The 17,118-nt window shown below is 42.5% G+C and overlaps 1 protein-coding gene across 2 annotated transcripts in view; it reads right to left on the reverse strand.

The window, feature by feature from the left end:
• Window positions 1–5,364: 5,364 nt before the first annotated feature.
• The window catches only part of LOC142491243 (ecto-ADP-ribosyltransferase 5-like), a 35,179-nt gene continuing 23,425 nt past the window's right edge, over window positions 5,365–17,118 (reverse strand). The window contains exons 4-5 of one of the 2 annotated variants that reach the window (XM_075593517.1): window positions 14,304–14,428; window positions 5,365–5,684 (exon numbers count right to left, since the gene is read on the reverse strand). In XM_075593517.1, coding sequence (XP_075449632.1) covers window positions 14,361–14,428 — 68 coding nt within the window. In that variant the 3' untranslated portion in view covers window positions 5,365–5,684; window positions 14,304–14,360. Of the gene's footprint in view, window positions 5,685–14,303; window positions 14,429–15,137; window positions 16,565–17,118 lie in introns of those variants that run through there. The other variant, XM_075593518.1, reaches the window with a different exon arrangement.

The raw sequence follows: 17,118 nt of genomic DNA on the forward strand, positions 1-17,118 counted from the left end.
AATAGACGGCAAAGTGAACATGCCCCTTCCCACACTCATCGAGTGCAACCACATGACCACAAACAGGGACGAGATACCCACACCAGACGTGGCACTCCATTACCCCCACCTCAAAGGAATAGCCAACCACATCCGGCCGGTGGAACAAGACGCCAAGATCCTGCTGCTGCTCGGTAGGGACATCATGAGGGTACATAAAGTCCGTAAACAGCACAACGGACCCCACAACGCGCCATACGCCCAAAGACTCGACCTAGGATGGGTGATAGTGGGCAACTCGTGCACTAACAGAGAGCACGGGCAAGACTACGTTGATGCCCGCAGAACGGAGGTGACAGAATGTGGACACACATCTCTCTCTGAACCATGTCTTGGCCATCTCCAAGTGACCGAAGGGCCAAGGGAAGAGGAAAGACAAGGTCATACCCCTGAGACCAACAAAGACATCCTCACGCCGATGGGATGCGACAATGGCTTAGGATGCTCAGCAGTCCAGACAGCCAAGGATGATGAGTCGACTCCACCGAAGGAAGAGAGTAACCTCCCAAAGGTGACCGATAAAGGGATCGTCCTAAAAACAACAAACAATCAGACAATACTCCCGCGAGCAAGGGCACAATTAAGACGTACAGTTGTTCCTCTCCACAGAGTATCAAGCAACAGAGCAACCAATTGCCACGGCTGGCATAGCCGCAAAAGATTGCGCCCCACAGGCGAAGCCACAGTGTCAAAAGGACTGTTCGTTCAAACACGTAAAAGGGGACAGTTGCAGAGACATTTCCCAAAAGGATTTACAAGGACAAAAGAGACTGTTCTTCGTCCTGTCCAGGGAGAAAACAACCTCCCGATGGCAGTCAACAAAGAAACACAAAAGCGTTTCACCAAACTACGCGGAGATGTTCTCGTGCAAGAGAAATGTACCGATGAACTACGGTGCACAGCGTTCCAGACAACAAGGAACGATGACAAACAAACACCCTCGAGGGAAGATAGAGGATTCCCGAGGTTAACTGTCAAGGAGCTCTCTAAAGACGGACTAAGCAGTCGGGTGACTCCGCTACCATTCCGTTCACCAAGGAGGCGCTTCCCAAACAATGGAGAACATGCCATCTCTAGGTTCACCTCGCACCTCTGCGGCCCACAAAGGGAACCAGAGACCAAAAACAACTTTGTGGTCTTCATCCAGAAGATATTCTTTACCGGCCACGCAAAGCCAGCACCTCTAATGGAGGAAGGCAAAGAATGTCGGTACCTCCAATCACCTGGGGCCTACCACCCTCAGGAACCCGATCAAATCCGGGTAATGTTCAACCCCAGCGCTCAGCTTCAGGGAGTCTCCCTGAACGACGCCCCCTTTATTGGATTACATTCGACAACCAGTTTTCCAGGGACAGTAATCCGCTCCCACAAGGAGCCAAAAGCCCTCTCCTTCTGCCAAACGCCAGGTGATAGAGCAACAGGCTGCCACGGCTGGTATACCTACAAGGGGATACACTCTGTGGGTGAAACTACAGAGACAAAAGGACTGTTCTCTCACAAGACTAAAAGGAAACAGTGCCAGAGACTTTTATACAAAGACATTGTGGTGCAACCAGCAAACCTGGAGCTGTGCATCCACCCTGCATCCTTTGCCAAAGAACCTTGGCCAAGGGACCTTGATACCAGCGATACCGGCCGGTGTCACATCGCTATGTGGACATGGACTGTTGCATTGTTTGAGAATGTGATGTTATCTTTGTTATGCATTGCACATATGTTCCACATATTCCAGTTATATAGTGGTATCTCCAGATACCAGACGGGGAGTGTCATGGAACAAGAATCACATTCCTGCCCGACCCCCCTTCTGCTTGTCAGCTCCTTAAGTTCAGCTGCAGGCATTGGCTCCACATACACACACTGTGCCTGTGTAACATGCAACAATGTTGCATTTTTTGCCTCTGAGCACATAATCAGTGAACTGCTACTGCAGCTTCTCCAGTCCTCCCAGTTAATGGACTTTCCCATGTTCTCCCCTGTCTTTTGCTGACAGTTAGTGCAGTCCCACTCAACCTTTAGTGTGACCCCTGCCCCTCACTTTCTTTTCCACCCTAGATTACAGTGAGTACAGACCTGTCTGCATCCACCCCTGGTAAGGCCTTTCTCTCTTACCATAGTCCAACCTCATAGAAGCATCCCACATAGAGAAGCACTCTCTGCCTACACTACACCCACAAGTTCCTGTGTTTTCTAATCCAGCAATAAAATTAAGAAAGACATTAAGGACTTGTCATGCTTTGGAAGAGGGAGGACATGAGTTGAGCTTACTGGAACTAATCATACATCATTCGTGACCCTGGTTCCAGGAAAATATCTGACTGGGAGGATTCCTGTAAAATGTCTTTGGTACCCAGAAAGTAGTCAATCCTCGAATAGGTCTGATGTGGGGGTGAAAAGAACGAGTAATCCCGCTGACCCTGGTGTTGCACCCTCCAAATGTCAGTGAGTGAGAACTCTTTTAATATGTTTCTAAATTCTCTAGCATTTTTTCTGTGGAGCGTGGGTGAGGGGTTCCTTGCGTGCTTGTTCTGTCTTGCTCTGGGACTGCAATCATGTTCATATCTCCTACCAGGATTAGTGTAGTTTTGGGTTGGGGGGATATACTATCGCATACATCTCTCAGAAACTTCGCTTGGCCTTCATTATGGGAGAACACATTTACTAGGGTTATTTCTACCCCTGAGGGGGTTCCATACAGAATTAGGTACCTGCCCTCTGGGTCTGAAACCTCTTTGTTTAAAGTGAATGGGATATTGTGTTTGAAGAGTATAGCTACCCCTCTTTTTTTTGCTGTGCAGGACGCATAATATGCTTGGGGATAAATTCTTTTGAAGGTGTTTGGGGGGGTTATAGTGTTAAAGTGGGTCTCTTGGAGGAATAGAATATCTCCATTTGTTTTCTTGAGTTCTTGTAGGGCAAGTTTTCTCTTTATTACAGAGTTCAGCCCCTTTACATTTAGTGATACTAGTTTTAGTGTTGTTTTATTGGCCATTTTTTTTAAATTGGATGAGGCCTTGTGGTCCCTCCACTTTCCCAGGGTGGCCTATGCTCTTCCATTGTGTATTTGCCTGGGTGAAATCCTTGTGCAGAATTGGTGTCTGTGTCTCTAATTCCTCTGGTCCCTCGTTGGTCAGTACTGGGGGGGGGGGCTGGGAAGGGGAGGGGAGGAGTGGGCAACTGGGGAGGGAGGGGAAGAAGAGTAGTAGAAAGGAAAAAGAAAAGAGAAAGTGGGCGATAACTGCGCACCAACATAGTGACCCTCACCACGCTAAGGGTGAGAGAGTTGGGCATAGTGTCCCTCACCACGCTAAGGGTGAGAGAGTTGGGCATAGTGTCCCTCACCACGCTAAGGGTGAGAGAGTTGGGCATAGTGTCCCTCACCACGCTAAGGGTGAGAGAGTTGGGCATAGTGTCCCTCACCACGCTAAGGGTGAGAGAGTTGGGCATAGTGACCCTCACCACGCTAAGGGTGAGAGAGTTGGGCATAGTGCCCACTGGAGACTTCTCGATGTGTCACGTCTCGGTACCCATTTGGGAACACCTGGAGCCCCCCTGGGGTATCCATATAGCCAATCAGAACTGTGCAGGGCATTGTATAACAACAGCGTGATATAATATAAAACAGGATATTGGCAACAGGGAATGAAATATTTAGGTTTAACATAGGATTTAGTTATTATTTTAAACACTATAGGTATCTGAAATTTATTTATTTCCTTTTCTATTTCCTCTAGTTCCCTTCTCTATGTAAAAGTCCTGGCAGGATCAACATTTCTAGAATTCAGCACAAGGTGGTGCCCAGGAATTACCGTTGCACACCAAATAAAGCATACTGTATTTTGACATTTGCAATAAGTTTGATAACTTGATAAAAATGTCATAGATTTTCCTATGAGAGACTTTTCCCATTCTGGAGAACTTAGTATTTAGACTTTAAGTTAAACCTGAAACAATATAATCTAATATAGAACAAGACATTGGTACCGGGTATTTAAGTACTTAGGCCTAGCATAGAGTTGAGTTATTTCTGGACATTATGAACATCTGGTTTTTAATCATTTTCCTTTTTTTTTCCTTCTAGTTCTCTCTTCATGAGAGTCCCAGCATTATCCTCAATTCTTGAATTCACCACAAGGTGGAGCCAGAGGATTAAAATTGTTCAGCATATAGAACAGATTTTGACATTTACAGTGTTTTGTTAACATGAACTACCTAATACCAACTTTACTTTATCTTAACTTAGTTATAGGGATCATAGAAACATTTTAGCCTAAATTCACTATTAATTTGAAGGGAGAAGTCGCAAAGCATATAAATGTACATTGTACAACCTGAGTCCTCGTTCGTTCCTCCATTGGTTGCTCCCTTTTATTTCTTGTGTCCCTCTGGGACATCTCCGAGGGCTCAGTCTCGCTTAATTCCTTGCGGGACCCTCCGAGCTCCCATCCAAACCCACCGAGACCCCTCTATGTCGGGGAATTAACTCAAGTCCAGCACCCCCCCCCCCCCCACCCGCCGACCAGCACCCCCCGAAGCGGCGGTAGATCTATGCTTACGGGGCATATCTCCAGCACTGTGTCCCCCTCCACAGGAAGAGGGTGAGAGGGCGAGACTAGGACGCGTAAGCGTCAGACAGCTGGTTTGCTCAGCTGGGCTCGATGGGGGCAGGGCCGGTGAGAGATGCGTCTGCGGACATCGGTATGAGCGGGGAGCGGGGAGCGGGAGGGGGGCAGAACCGGGCCCAGAGTGGGTGGGCAAGGGCCAGGGAAGGAGGAGGAGGGGGGGCGAGGGAGTCTCTCCAAGCCTCCGGTACCTTCAGAGCGGTCCCAGGATCGTCGATAGACCAATGGTGCCTCCGTTTAACTTGAGAGGCGCTTGTTGTCTAGGTGCGGTCGTAGTGGTCAGCTGGGAATCGCGGGAGCTGGTTGTTTTAGTGGTGGAATCCCTCATTCCTTGCCGGCCGGGATCCTCTGCGTGGCTATTCTCGGTGAGGTCCTCGGCATTCTCGTCTGCGGCTGTTGATTCCGTTCGCTCTCTGCATCCCCAGGGGCTGCTCCGTCGTCTGTGTGGGATAGACCCAGTCCTCTCAGGAATCGCGAGCTGTCTTCTGGGTGTAACGGGTAATCCACCCCACCCAATCGCAGATATAGTGTGGGTGCGGAGAACATACAGTGTTACCAGGTGTGGTGCTTTACCTGCTTGGCTCACAGGAGGGTTGAGCTTCCGCCACGGGGAACCTGGGCCATTATATTATGAGTAACCCTGTACTCGGTGCAGCGCCTCCACCTGCGATGGTTCCTAGCAGAGCAGGAATTGTTCCTCGCAGGACACATACAAATACTCACACACCATAGGTATGATAACTAATACTTTTACTTAGGAACATAAGAAACCTATTACATCGACATATTATAACACCCCCACACGGTGCCCACAGCCCAACCCCTTTGTCCCGTGGTCAGCGCTGCCACTATGTGTTATGAGGATGTTAGGATTTGTTGGTGCACTTATGGGGTACCTGCCGAGCGCTCCTGCACTCGGGCCTGCAAGCACTTCGAAAAGGATCTGTCGCTCGGTGACTCCGTCTGATCCTGTGGTTCCTTGCCTGGGGTCCGCCAGGGGCGATCCCACCCTGGAGATAGTCTCTGTGGGCACAGACCTGAGCTCAAATCTTCTCTTAGAGAGCGCAGCGTCCGCTGTGTCCCTATCTAACATTAGCGCTACTGTGACAGGATCCCTAACCTAGGGCCTGTCCCTATAGCACCACAAACTGGGGAGTGAGAACCTATCTGGGGCCTAAGGGGTTACTGACCTGCTCCGTTCCCCTAGCTCTTCCCGGTCCTGACTCTAACAATTACCTAGCACCTGCAGTAACGCACTGCCACCTACTTGGTACTTGCAGCAAACGTGCTGCACAAACACACGATGCCTTCTTGTCAGACCTCACAGCACTGACAGCCGTGACTTTGACAAGACAGCATAACACACACACCTAGGGCCGTCCCTTAGCAATTACCCACTAGCCTGGTGGGGAGTTGGGGCCTACCTGGGATATGGGGGACCTTATTTGGTGCAGGAGCTTCACTCACTCCCTGCACCCTTCCTTCCCCTTCCTGCTCCCAGGTCCAACTAACTAGCGTGGGCTCAGCGCGCGAAATGTATTCTTTCTGCAGAGAGATCCTAAGCCCTATTGGCTCCCTGGCATCACGTGGGGCAGTTGATGAAGGACTTTTTAGTTTATTTAAAACAAAAAATACTTTTCGGATAAAGTCCTTCATCAACTGCGACACCACTTATGTAGTTTATTTACTCAAATGTGGTTGCGGAAAGCAATACATAGGACGCACAATAAGATGTTTAAAGGTTCGGATACTTGAACATTTACGTCTTATTGCTAAAAAAGATATCAATCACCCAGTGTCCTATCACTTTACAAATTGCAGTTTGGGAAATATTAACACCTTAACGTGCCAAGGTATAGAACATATACCAAACCCTGTTAGAGGGGGAAATAGATTGAATATTCTAAACAAAAGAGAACTATATTGGATCTTTACGTTGCAGACACGTATCCCGCACGGTCTAAACTCTGATTGGGACATAGGACCCCTTCTGTTTGATACATAAAATCTTTCCTGCTATCCATTGCTCATGCCTCTTGAAGTGTTGTTACTTATTTAATTTTTCTGAAGTTGTTGTTAAATATTACAGATTTCTCAGTATGGATTGTGCAATAATTATGTATTCTTATCCAGGTAATATTATGTCATTACTTATTATTTGACATGAGGATGTTGCACAATCTCAATAGCAACTCTTAATAGCTGATTACAGATTGTCCTTTTTAGAGTGTAGAACACTTGTGTACTTTCTCTCATGTCACTTTATATTTCTTAATGTATGATATATTGTATGATGAATTTGATATATTTTATTTATCAGACATGACTGATATTGCACAAACTCTATTAACAACTTTAAATACGTAATCACTCTTTTTCAGTCTCATATCACTTTCCTTAGGTGCATTGGGTTTTGATAATTTATTTTGAATCTTCAAGGTTATTTATTGGTAACTTAATATCTTAGAGTTTATTTAAATGATATCGCAATACCCTATGCACCACCTTCGTTACAATGATATCTACTGTATGCTCAATATCAAAGGTTGTTTATTCTTCTCAACAATTTATTTAATTGTTTTTTTATTGTGTCTTGTACTACTTTTTGTAGTTATTTTAACTTTTAAATGTCTTTTTTCCTTGGTATTGCCCTCTGGGAGTTTTTCGGTTTAATAAAGTTTTTTTTTAAATTTTCAATTTATGACGTATCCTAGTCATAATCACGTAGCGTGACGTGATGACGTCACATACATGGGCGTGCTGAGGCTCCGCACTCGGATACGGCTTGGGAGTTAGCGGTGGGCACTTGTGGGCATTGTCTAATGCTCCATCTTGGTCCCGGCTGTTTCCCTTGTATTTCCTGGCCGGTTCCGCACACGTGGTGTATCGCGTCCGTACGCGATGACGCTCGACGTCCCGACCACGTGACACATGCGGAAGTGTCAGCGATTGGTGTGGATGGGTTCTTAATTCATATAAATAACACTCCAAGGGGGTAAGTATTTAATCACCTTGATAAAGGACTAGTAATAGTCCGAAACGCGTTGGTGTGTATCTATGTTCTTGATTCATTAAACAATTTTTAATTTGGGAACGCATCCTTGCACTTTTTCTGGCATTGCCAGTGTGGATCTAGTGCTCCGTTTTTTCTCCCTTCGCTACACTTTAATTTTTGTGTCAGGGGTTTCAATTCTCGTCGCCGATCTATTGTAGCCTTGGATAGTTCGCTGTAAATTTCTGTGTGTGTGTTTCGAAATTGCCCGTTACCCTTTACTCTACTGGCTGTTAGAACTTTTTCTTTTGTTAAGTAGTAATGCAGTCTTATTAAGACGTCCCTCGCCCTCTTGGGGTCTGTAGATTTGGGGCCCAGGGCTTTGTGGGCCCGGTCCATTTCCATTTTTTCTGGTGTTAGATCTGGTACCAGATGTTACAAAAGTTTCTTCTTCAGAAAATCAGGACTCAGTTTCAGTTCAAATATATCAGTAGTTTATTCTTCAATCAGCTTTCAATCTTCAATAAGCTTTTACATAGCAAAGATACATACATACTCTTACTTGTCAGTTGAAAATACAGAAGGATAGTAGTTTAAACTACATTACCCATGATTCTTATACTTTTCTGAACAAAGAACTCATCAATCAATGTCTCTTTCTCTCCTGATTAAACAGACTGATTTCCTCTGGAGGTAAAACCCTAGGGACCTTCTGCTGGCAGACAGGAACCCGAGACACATAGACATTGATACCTAAGGAATGTTTATACAATTATAACCACATGTGAACCCTGATTTCCAAGCTGACCATGAGCCTTTCATAAAAGAAGCATGTTGGACTGATAACATGTTAACCTGTTGGGTGCTGAATACATATAATACATGTGTATATACTTGTATTGCTATTCTACTTTTAATATATAAAATATATAACTAAACTTATTTCATCAAGCCCCTCTTTGATACTGTAAGTATCATTTCTTATAACCAAACAATTGGCTTGAGAATCATAGTCTGCCCAAATGTTAGTATTTGTTTTTGTCATGTTTAACCTAATTATCACTAGTTTTGTCCTATTAAACCTCCAACATTCCATATTATTCACTTTTACTACTCCCTGGATTATTTGATTAACCCCTCCTATCCTTCTACAAAACCGTGTATCATTGCTTTTATCACTTAGAACTCCTGTTAAGACACACTCATAAGGATATTTCATACACTCAACAAACTTAGTTCGTTCTTCACATTCCATTGCTGTCCCCAAAGAAACCACTGTGCTGCACAATAATAATAATAATAATAATAATAATAATAATGTCATTGTTCTGTATACTGAGATCCCCCAGTTCCAGATCTTCCGTTGTTGTGCTTCTTTCTTTGGTAAAAGTTTCTTTGGAATGAATTAATCTGAACATTGTTCTGAATCAGGAATTCGCTCATACCCTTCCTGCATCATAAATGCTTCATATCCAAATGGTCGTACAGTCCATTGTCCAATGTTAAAAGTCATCTGTAACATAAAAAAATAAAACAGTATCATTGTTCTTTAACCCTTGACCTTCAGAACTAGTTTACATTGATCAATATGTACCAACATTGAAGCACTTGCTTTTGGTTTGGTATTAACACGTTGTATTTGTAGAACAGTTTGACCCATTTTCTTAAGAATAATATAAGGTCCTTCCCAACCTGCATGCCATGGGCCAGGTTTCCTGAAAGTTTTTACCATAACTTTCATTCCTGGAAGAAACTTATAAGCTGGATTTACTTTTACATCCCCATTTTCTCTGGGAGCCATGTTTTCTGCCGCAAAATGTAAAAGTTTAGCTAACTGACCTTGCAATACAGATAACCATTGAGTATGCTCGGTGGCCATCTTTAATGGTCCCGAAACTTGAGGTTCTGATGGAAAAACTAAAGGCATCCGCCTTCCAGTCATTAACTCATGAGGAGTTAACTGTGTTCTTGCATTGGGTGTTACTCGAATAGACATAAGAACTCCTGGTAAATGATTAACCCAATGTTTGCCATATTCTGCTAACATCTTTTTAAGTCTTGATTTCAATGTTCTATTCATTCTTTCAACTATCCCAGCTGACTGCGGATGATATGGGACATGAAACCGCTGCTGGATCCCCAGCAGGGAACATAAATGTTTCATAATTTCACCTATGAAATGTGGCCCATTATCTGATTCAATTACTCTTGGAAATCCCCAAACTGAAAACACTTCTTTCCACAAAGCTTTGGCTGTGCTTAGAGCAGTATTGTTGGTTAGTGGAATAGCTTCTACCCATTTGGAGAATATATCCACTATTACAAGACAATACTGTAGCCCTCCTGGAGCTGCTGGTAAAGGACCTATGAAATCAATTTGAATAGATTCCCAGGGACCACCTGCCAAAGGCACTCGCTGTAATACAGGTCTCTGTCCTTTGGGCCTTGGATTGAATTGAGCACAAATTAAGCATTCCTCACATACTTCCTGACACCTTTTTTCAATATTTTCACCCTCAAATTTAGCCATGATAATTTCTTTTAAAGATTGAATTCCTATATGACCCAATTGACAGTGATTGAATTGAATGAGTTCCTTTAAGATCCCTTTTGGAACATATGGACAGAAAGTACCATCATCTCTTATGGATCCCCATAAGCCTGTTTCTTTATGTAGTGTATAGTCCCTTTTTAACATAGATTCCTGCTGTTGTTGCAATAGCTTTAAATCTGCAACTGGTTCCCCTAGTGTTTCTCTTTTAAGGGTAACTGCAAGAATTATGTGTTCAGGATATAACAATTTTCCTACCAAAGCAGCTTCTCGAGCAGCTTTGTCTACGAGATTGTTATTGATAGACTCATAATCTTTTGTGACCTGGTGCGCTTTAACCTTTATGATACTACACCTGTCAGGTGTTTTAGCAGCTTGATCAAAGAGTTCTTGCAATATTACACCATGAACCAATGGTTTATTTTGAGAGTCCACCATACCACGCTTGGACCATACAGGTAAATGTAGTGTAAGTGATTTAACTACATACCCACTATCACTAAAGATGTTACAGTGTTCATAACCCATATTGATGGCTTTCTTAACTGCCTCTAATTCTGCCCTTTGAGCTGACATCCCTCCAGGAAGTCTATATTTCCAGACTTCTTGCGTGTCAGGATTCAAAATAGCAAAACCTGTTTTGTACGGCCCTTCATAGAAAAAGCGTGCCCCATCTACAAACAATGACACTCCGTCCGGCTTCATTTGTTTGGAGAATGGAGACCATGCCTCTTCCTCTACTGCTTCCTGACAATCATGAGGAGTCCCAGAAAAATTAATTAGCTCAGGTAAAACAAATTTTGTGCTACTCTCTACCGTTAAGAGTCGATCCTGTAATTTTAATACCCACTGAGCTAATCTAGCAGAATGTACTGCCATGTCTGTGCAGGACTGGAGAAGTTTTAAAGGTGTATGTGGTGTTTGGATTATAATAGTCCCAAATCCTATTATGTGTTCCATTGCTTCTAAAGCCCAATTAATAGCCATTAATTGTTTAACACATTCATACATCCCCTTCTCAACTGGTGTCATTAAGCGAGAGAAGTATCCCAATATCCTCTCTTCTTTGTATTGTTTTTGCAAAAGCACTGCAGAAATAGATTCTTTCCCTGTATGACACTGTATGATATAAGGTGAATCTATCACAGGTGCAGCTAATGTTGGGGCTCGGCTGAGTTCCCGTTTAAGCTGAACCCATGCTTGCTCAGTTACATCTGTCCAGAGTAACGTGTCCTGCAATTGTGAACCTTTTAAAAGATCATACAATGGTTTGGCAATTCCTGCCATATTCATGATAAACTCTCTACTGAAGTTAACTAATCCTAGAAACTTCCGAAGATCACCTATTGTAAGTGGCCTAGGTAACAATTGTACTGCTTCTACACGTTTTTGTCGTGGAGATTTACCTTGATCTGTAATATCCACTCCCAAAAAAAGCAACTTTTGACTGCAGCAGCTGTACTTTTTGTGTGTTCAATTTTAAGCCTGCTTGCATCAATGCTTCACAAAGATAATGTAAACTGTTTACATGACCAAATCCTTCATCCTCAAAACCTTGATAAGCAAAGACTTTGGCTGCTTCCATGCCCTTATTTTGAAAAAGCATTCGAGCCTCCAAAATCTGTGATGCAGCATGATCCACATTAGGTGAGTCAAATGCTCTAAATTTTACTACATCTGATAACCCCTGAATTTTACTGACAAATTCAATAACACATTGCTTATCATCATCTTTTGTCATTTTGGCAGGATCTTTGCTATTTATTAAACACCATGCCTTAGTCCACATACTAGCACAAACTCTCATGTCATCCTCTTTATTTATTTTAAAAGAGTCCAGAACATTCGGGAGCAGTCTCTCAACTCCCGTAACACTCTGTACTACCAATAGCAATCTTTGAGTCTCAGAAGGGAAAATGTTTTTTAACACTTCATCATCATCTCCTTTTCCCCACTGTGCCTCATCATCTTGCAAAATTTGATTTTGTATCATGGTTTCAAATTTAGATTTTACCCATGAACTAAGGGCAGCTGGTAACCAAATTAACAACATTTTGTATGCATCAACATTGTCAAACCCTCTTTTTGTTATTTCTCCTTCAAAAATACCACAATTGTAAAATGGACCTTTTTTCTCATCATACTTAGGAAAGTCTTTTACCAACTTGGACATTTTTAGATTGTCCAGATTAGAAGAGCCTGTCACAGTATGCAAATGATTGGACAAATCAGATTTTAGCAAATCCCAATTAACTTTTTCTTCTGCATACTTAGTACCTTCTAATACTTGTATTCCCTGTGATAGAGGATCAGTAACTTTCCACAATACCTCAGTGCGGTCTATTAAATCACCCACACTGCGAATAGTGTCTTTTTGAACCTCTTGCAATTTTTCAGCATCGTCACTCAAAGCTCGCACTGCTGCCCGCAGCAGATCAACAGTGAGGCGATTCTGACCAAGAGCTTCTTTTAATGGTCCTACACGCACTTTCATTTTTTGTACCTGAGGTGACTCCTCAGCAGATTCTGAAGTACCTGTCTCAACTGTTTCAATAACAGTCACATTATCCAAAACCTGATCTAGGTTGTCAATAGCATTTACTATTTTACTCATTAAATCAGACATTTGATTATAAGCAGGTACTCTTGGAGTACTGAGTCTAGACAAGCGAGGCATAGATTGTGGACCACGTGGTGTAGACATATTTAAAGTACTGTGCGTGGTAACACCCATTATTGCCCCCATCAATATATCCCTCTTGTCTTTAGACTGAGTACATACAATACAACCATCACTTTCCTTTTTATAACACTCTTGCATTGCATTTGAAGTATCTATAAAACCTTTTGCTAACAAGCCTACTTTCTTTTCATCTTTAAACATTTCAAATTTTCTCCCTTCTACGTCTTTAATTCCATCTAAGACAAACAACATAAAATCATCCCAAATATCCAAAAGATTACCCCCAGAGATGTTGGTATCCAAAGAATATTTGGAGGCTTTTCTCTTAAGCCAGTCCATCTTCAAACGATAATCAATATATGGACTAAAAAAACCTTTAAATTTGATTATCGTGACTACCCTCCTTCAGTATGTAAGTAACGAATAACGTACCGTTACAGGGGTTCTGAAGTGGAAGCGTGCACTCCTCCACTATATAGCACCCCTTTTTCTTCTGTATCTTTGCTCAAGAGACACCCCGCCTTATTCCGGGCCCAAATGAAGTAACCAGGCGACCTTGGGTTGCTGATTTGTCTCTTTCCTTGGTCTTTGTACTTCACAAAATAACAGACGTCTTTCCTTTATCCTCACGGTATACCGAATCTTCCTCCTGAACTGGAACCAATTTCCTTGAATGAAGTCTTTCAATTCCGGATCTTCATGGGCGAAGTTTACAGACTAGGAATAAGGTCTATGGAAACCCTCTCTCCTTTTGGGAGACACGATAACTCTCACCTTTTTATTCCTTTTAGCTGTTAGTCCATGCCCGCTGCATTCTCCACCATTATGTTACAAAAGTTTCTTCTTCAGAAAATCAGGACTCAGTTTCAGTTCAAATATATCAGTAGTTTATTCTTCAATCAGCTTTCAATCTTCAATAAGCTTTTACATAGCAAAGATACATACATACTCTTACTTGTCAGTTGAAAATACAGAAGGATAGTAGTTTAAACTACATTACCCATGATTCTTATACTTTTCTGAACAAAGAACTCATCAATCAATGTCTCTTTCTCTCCTGATTAAACAGACTGATTTCCTCTGGAGGTAAAACCCTAGGGACCTTCTGCTGGCAGACAGGAACCCGAGACACATAGACATTGATACCTAAGGAATGTTTATACAATTATAACCACATGTGAACCCTGATTTCCAAGCTGACCATGAGCCTTTCATAAAAGAAGCATGTTGGACTGATAACATGTTAACCTGTTGGGTGCTGAATACATATAATACATGTGTATATACTTGTATTGCTATTCTACTTTTAATATATAAAATATATAACTAAACTTATTTCATCACCAGATATGTAAATAAATCTACTAAATAGGAGCATAGCATCTAAGTGTCTACTGCCTCCGGTATGTATCTTACCCGGAGGTTTTGCCGGCGATCCTGTTTTCTTGTTCAGGAAGTCATGTGCACACCGCTTCAGCGTAGGAGCTGAAGTGCGGGAATGGCCACTGCGCGAGGAGCAGGAGCAGCCCATGATAAGGTCTCTGCAAGAGGAGAATGCAGGTCTCAGGAACAAGTCAAGGCAGAGGCCTGGGGTGAATGCAGTAGGTCTCAGGAACAAGGCAAGACTAGCACTGGGGATCCAGCGCTTCAGTACAGGAACCAGGAAGCAGACCTCTCTGCCTGGGGTGAATGCAGTAGGTCTCAGGAACAAGGCAAGACTAGCACTGGGGGTCCAGCGCTTCAGTACAGGAACCAGGAAGCAGACCTCTACCTGGGGTGAATGCAGCAGGTCTCAAGAACAAGGCAAAGGCAGGTGTGTTTGTGGCAAACACAGTTATATCCAAGTGACTCTTGGTTTATGCTCAGCAATGAGAGAAAAGGAGAGCCCAGTATAAGAAGGGCAGATAGCCAATCCCAAGACAGGGGTGTGTGGGAATTCCTCCAATGCCAGAGCAGAGAGACAGAGCTGCAGTGATTGCAAGCACCGGTGATAGTGCTTGCAAATCCAAGGGAAGTCCTGTCTGAGAACTCACCAACTCTGCAAGAGTGAACCCAGGCAAAACCAGGAACGGATTCCTTACATAAAGTAATGGAAACTGTTATACCTACTCCATGTCTCAAATATGTAACCAACTATTGTATCTAAAGTATTACTATTGCTTTATACAAATAAGCTTGGAATTCAAACATGCAATGTCAAAGTGAACTTAAATGGATAGTTAGTAAGATAACCACCCTGCAGAGATTTATGACTAAGTCTCCAAGAATATGAAAATATGTCTAGATTTTAAAGTATTTTATACAAAGATTAGACATAATAACATTGTCAGAAAAATAGTTAATATATAATATATAATCTTGTTGATCTATCCTCATAGCTTCTTACATTTTAAATCATAGATACAAAAATATTTGGACCAACAAATAAAAACTCAATATTAAATACGGGCTTTCACTGAATTAAAGGGACATACCGAGAAACAAGGGCAGAAATGGGGATCAAAACGAAAGACCCCAGGTTCAATGAATAAACAAACCAGGATATAGTGATATGGCTGTCTAGGACGTGTGGGACTAAAGAAAAAACCTTACGTCCCACTCTGTATTCAGACCTATTGTTTATGTATATAAGTCATACAATTGGCTCATTTGAATGGTTACAAATAATCTTTCTACCCATGCAATTAAAAGTTATTATGGTGTTAATATTATGAGCCATAGGTTTCACCCCATGTCCTATTAGTTTGTTTTGTCATTTAATATATGTTTTACAGGTGTTTTACTTTATTAAATCATTGGAGGAGAGGTTTAAGTAGTACCACCCCCCCCCCTGCAAACTACACTCCTTGAGGAAGACCAGTTGTTGGGTGAAACGCGTGGGAGGAGGTTCATTTTTTTGTTTGTGGATCGTATCTTTTTAATGTAGATCAATAAAACTGTTTTTACACTTTTTTGCTGGTGAGTTCTGATCTCTGTCAGGAGCGGCCAGTCTGCTGATCTTTTTTTTACTTAGTCAGTGCTCTAGCATCACACTCACCTGCACCTTCTGCTGTGTACTGAGCTGGGTCCCTATCTCTACCTGTGCTGGTGCCCCCCCCCCCCCCTGCCTAGATTCCCCTAGGAGGTCAGGCAGAGAATTGCCATCGGTGGGCTACAGATAGCCAGCACTGATGCCACACTCGGTACAAAATACTCCTTAAGCATATTGATGTTTTGTATTGTATGTCTTTTTTTATATAGCATCAAAAGTGCACCGAGTGCTTCACAAAGAATACAGTACAGGGAATTATAATAATACAATAAGCGCAGCAAAATCAGACAGTAGGAAAGGCAATCCCTGCCCCGAAGAGCTTACACTCTAAGAGGTTTGATGCGGAACTTACAGAGAATTTTAGAGTTAAGTTCTCACAGTGGCAGAGTTGTTGCTGTGCAGAGTCCAGATCTTCCTCAAACCTTCACCTCCGATTTCAACTCCAAAATGAACTCTGTCAGACACTTTGATGGGACACACAGCCAAATGACTTCACAGCCTAGATCCATGGTCTTAAATACTCTAAAACACAACCACTTGACTAACAATTAAGGGAGGGGTTACCTAATCAACTCACAGACACATACCAATTCATACATTTTAAATTCTGTAGCAATTGATTGTAGAATTCAGCTCAGACACATACCTGTTTGAAGAAATAAATCAGAATGTTTGTCCAGATATTCAGAATTCATCCATGATTTAAGTAATAATCCCTGAAGAACAGGGCATTACTGGCCAATAATGCCCTGGAAGAGTTGAAGGCCCGAGGCAAAGCCGAGGGACTTTAATCTAGCCAGGGCATTATTGGCCAGTAATGCCCTGTTCTGACGGGATTATTACTATTATAAGCTAAATGTAGGCTTATTTTTAATTTTTCATAAAAAAGATCAATTTTTGTAGTCATATAGATTTTAATCAGCATGATTGTCTACATTCTTATGCTTTTACTGCAAATTTATTTAAAGTAAATTGTACATATACACAGACCCCTACACACACACACACACACACACACACACACACACACACACACACACACACACACACACACACACACACACACACACACACACACACACACACACACACACACACACACACACACACACACGCGCTCATTCCGGAATCCACCGATCACAGTGTAGATATAAATACATTTGGGGAGATTCAATCCTCTTATAACAAGCAATGTGGTCG

Source organism: Ascaphus truei, chromosome 3 (assembly GCF_040206685.1).
Source record: "Ascaphus truei isolate aAscTru1 chromosome 3, aAscTru1.hap1, whole genome shotgun sequence".
Lineage (NCBI taxonomy): Eukaryota > Metazoa > Chordata > Amphibia > Anura > Ascaphidae > Ascaphus > Ascaphus truei.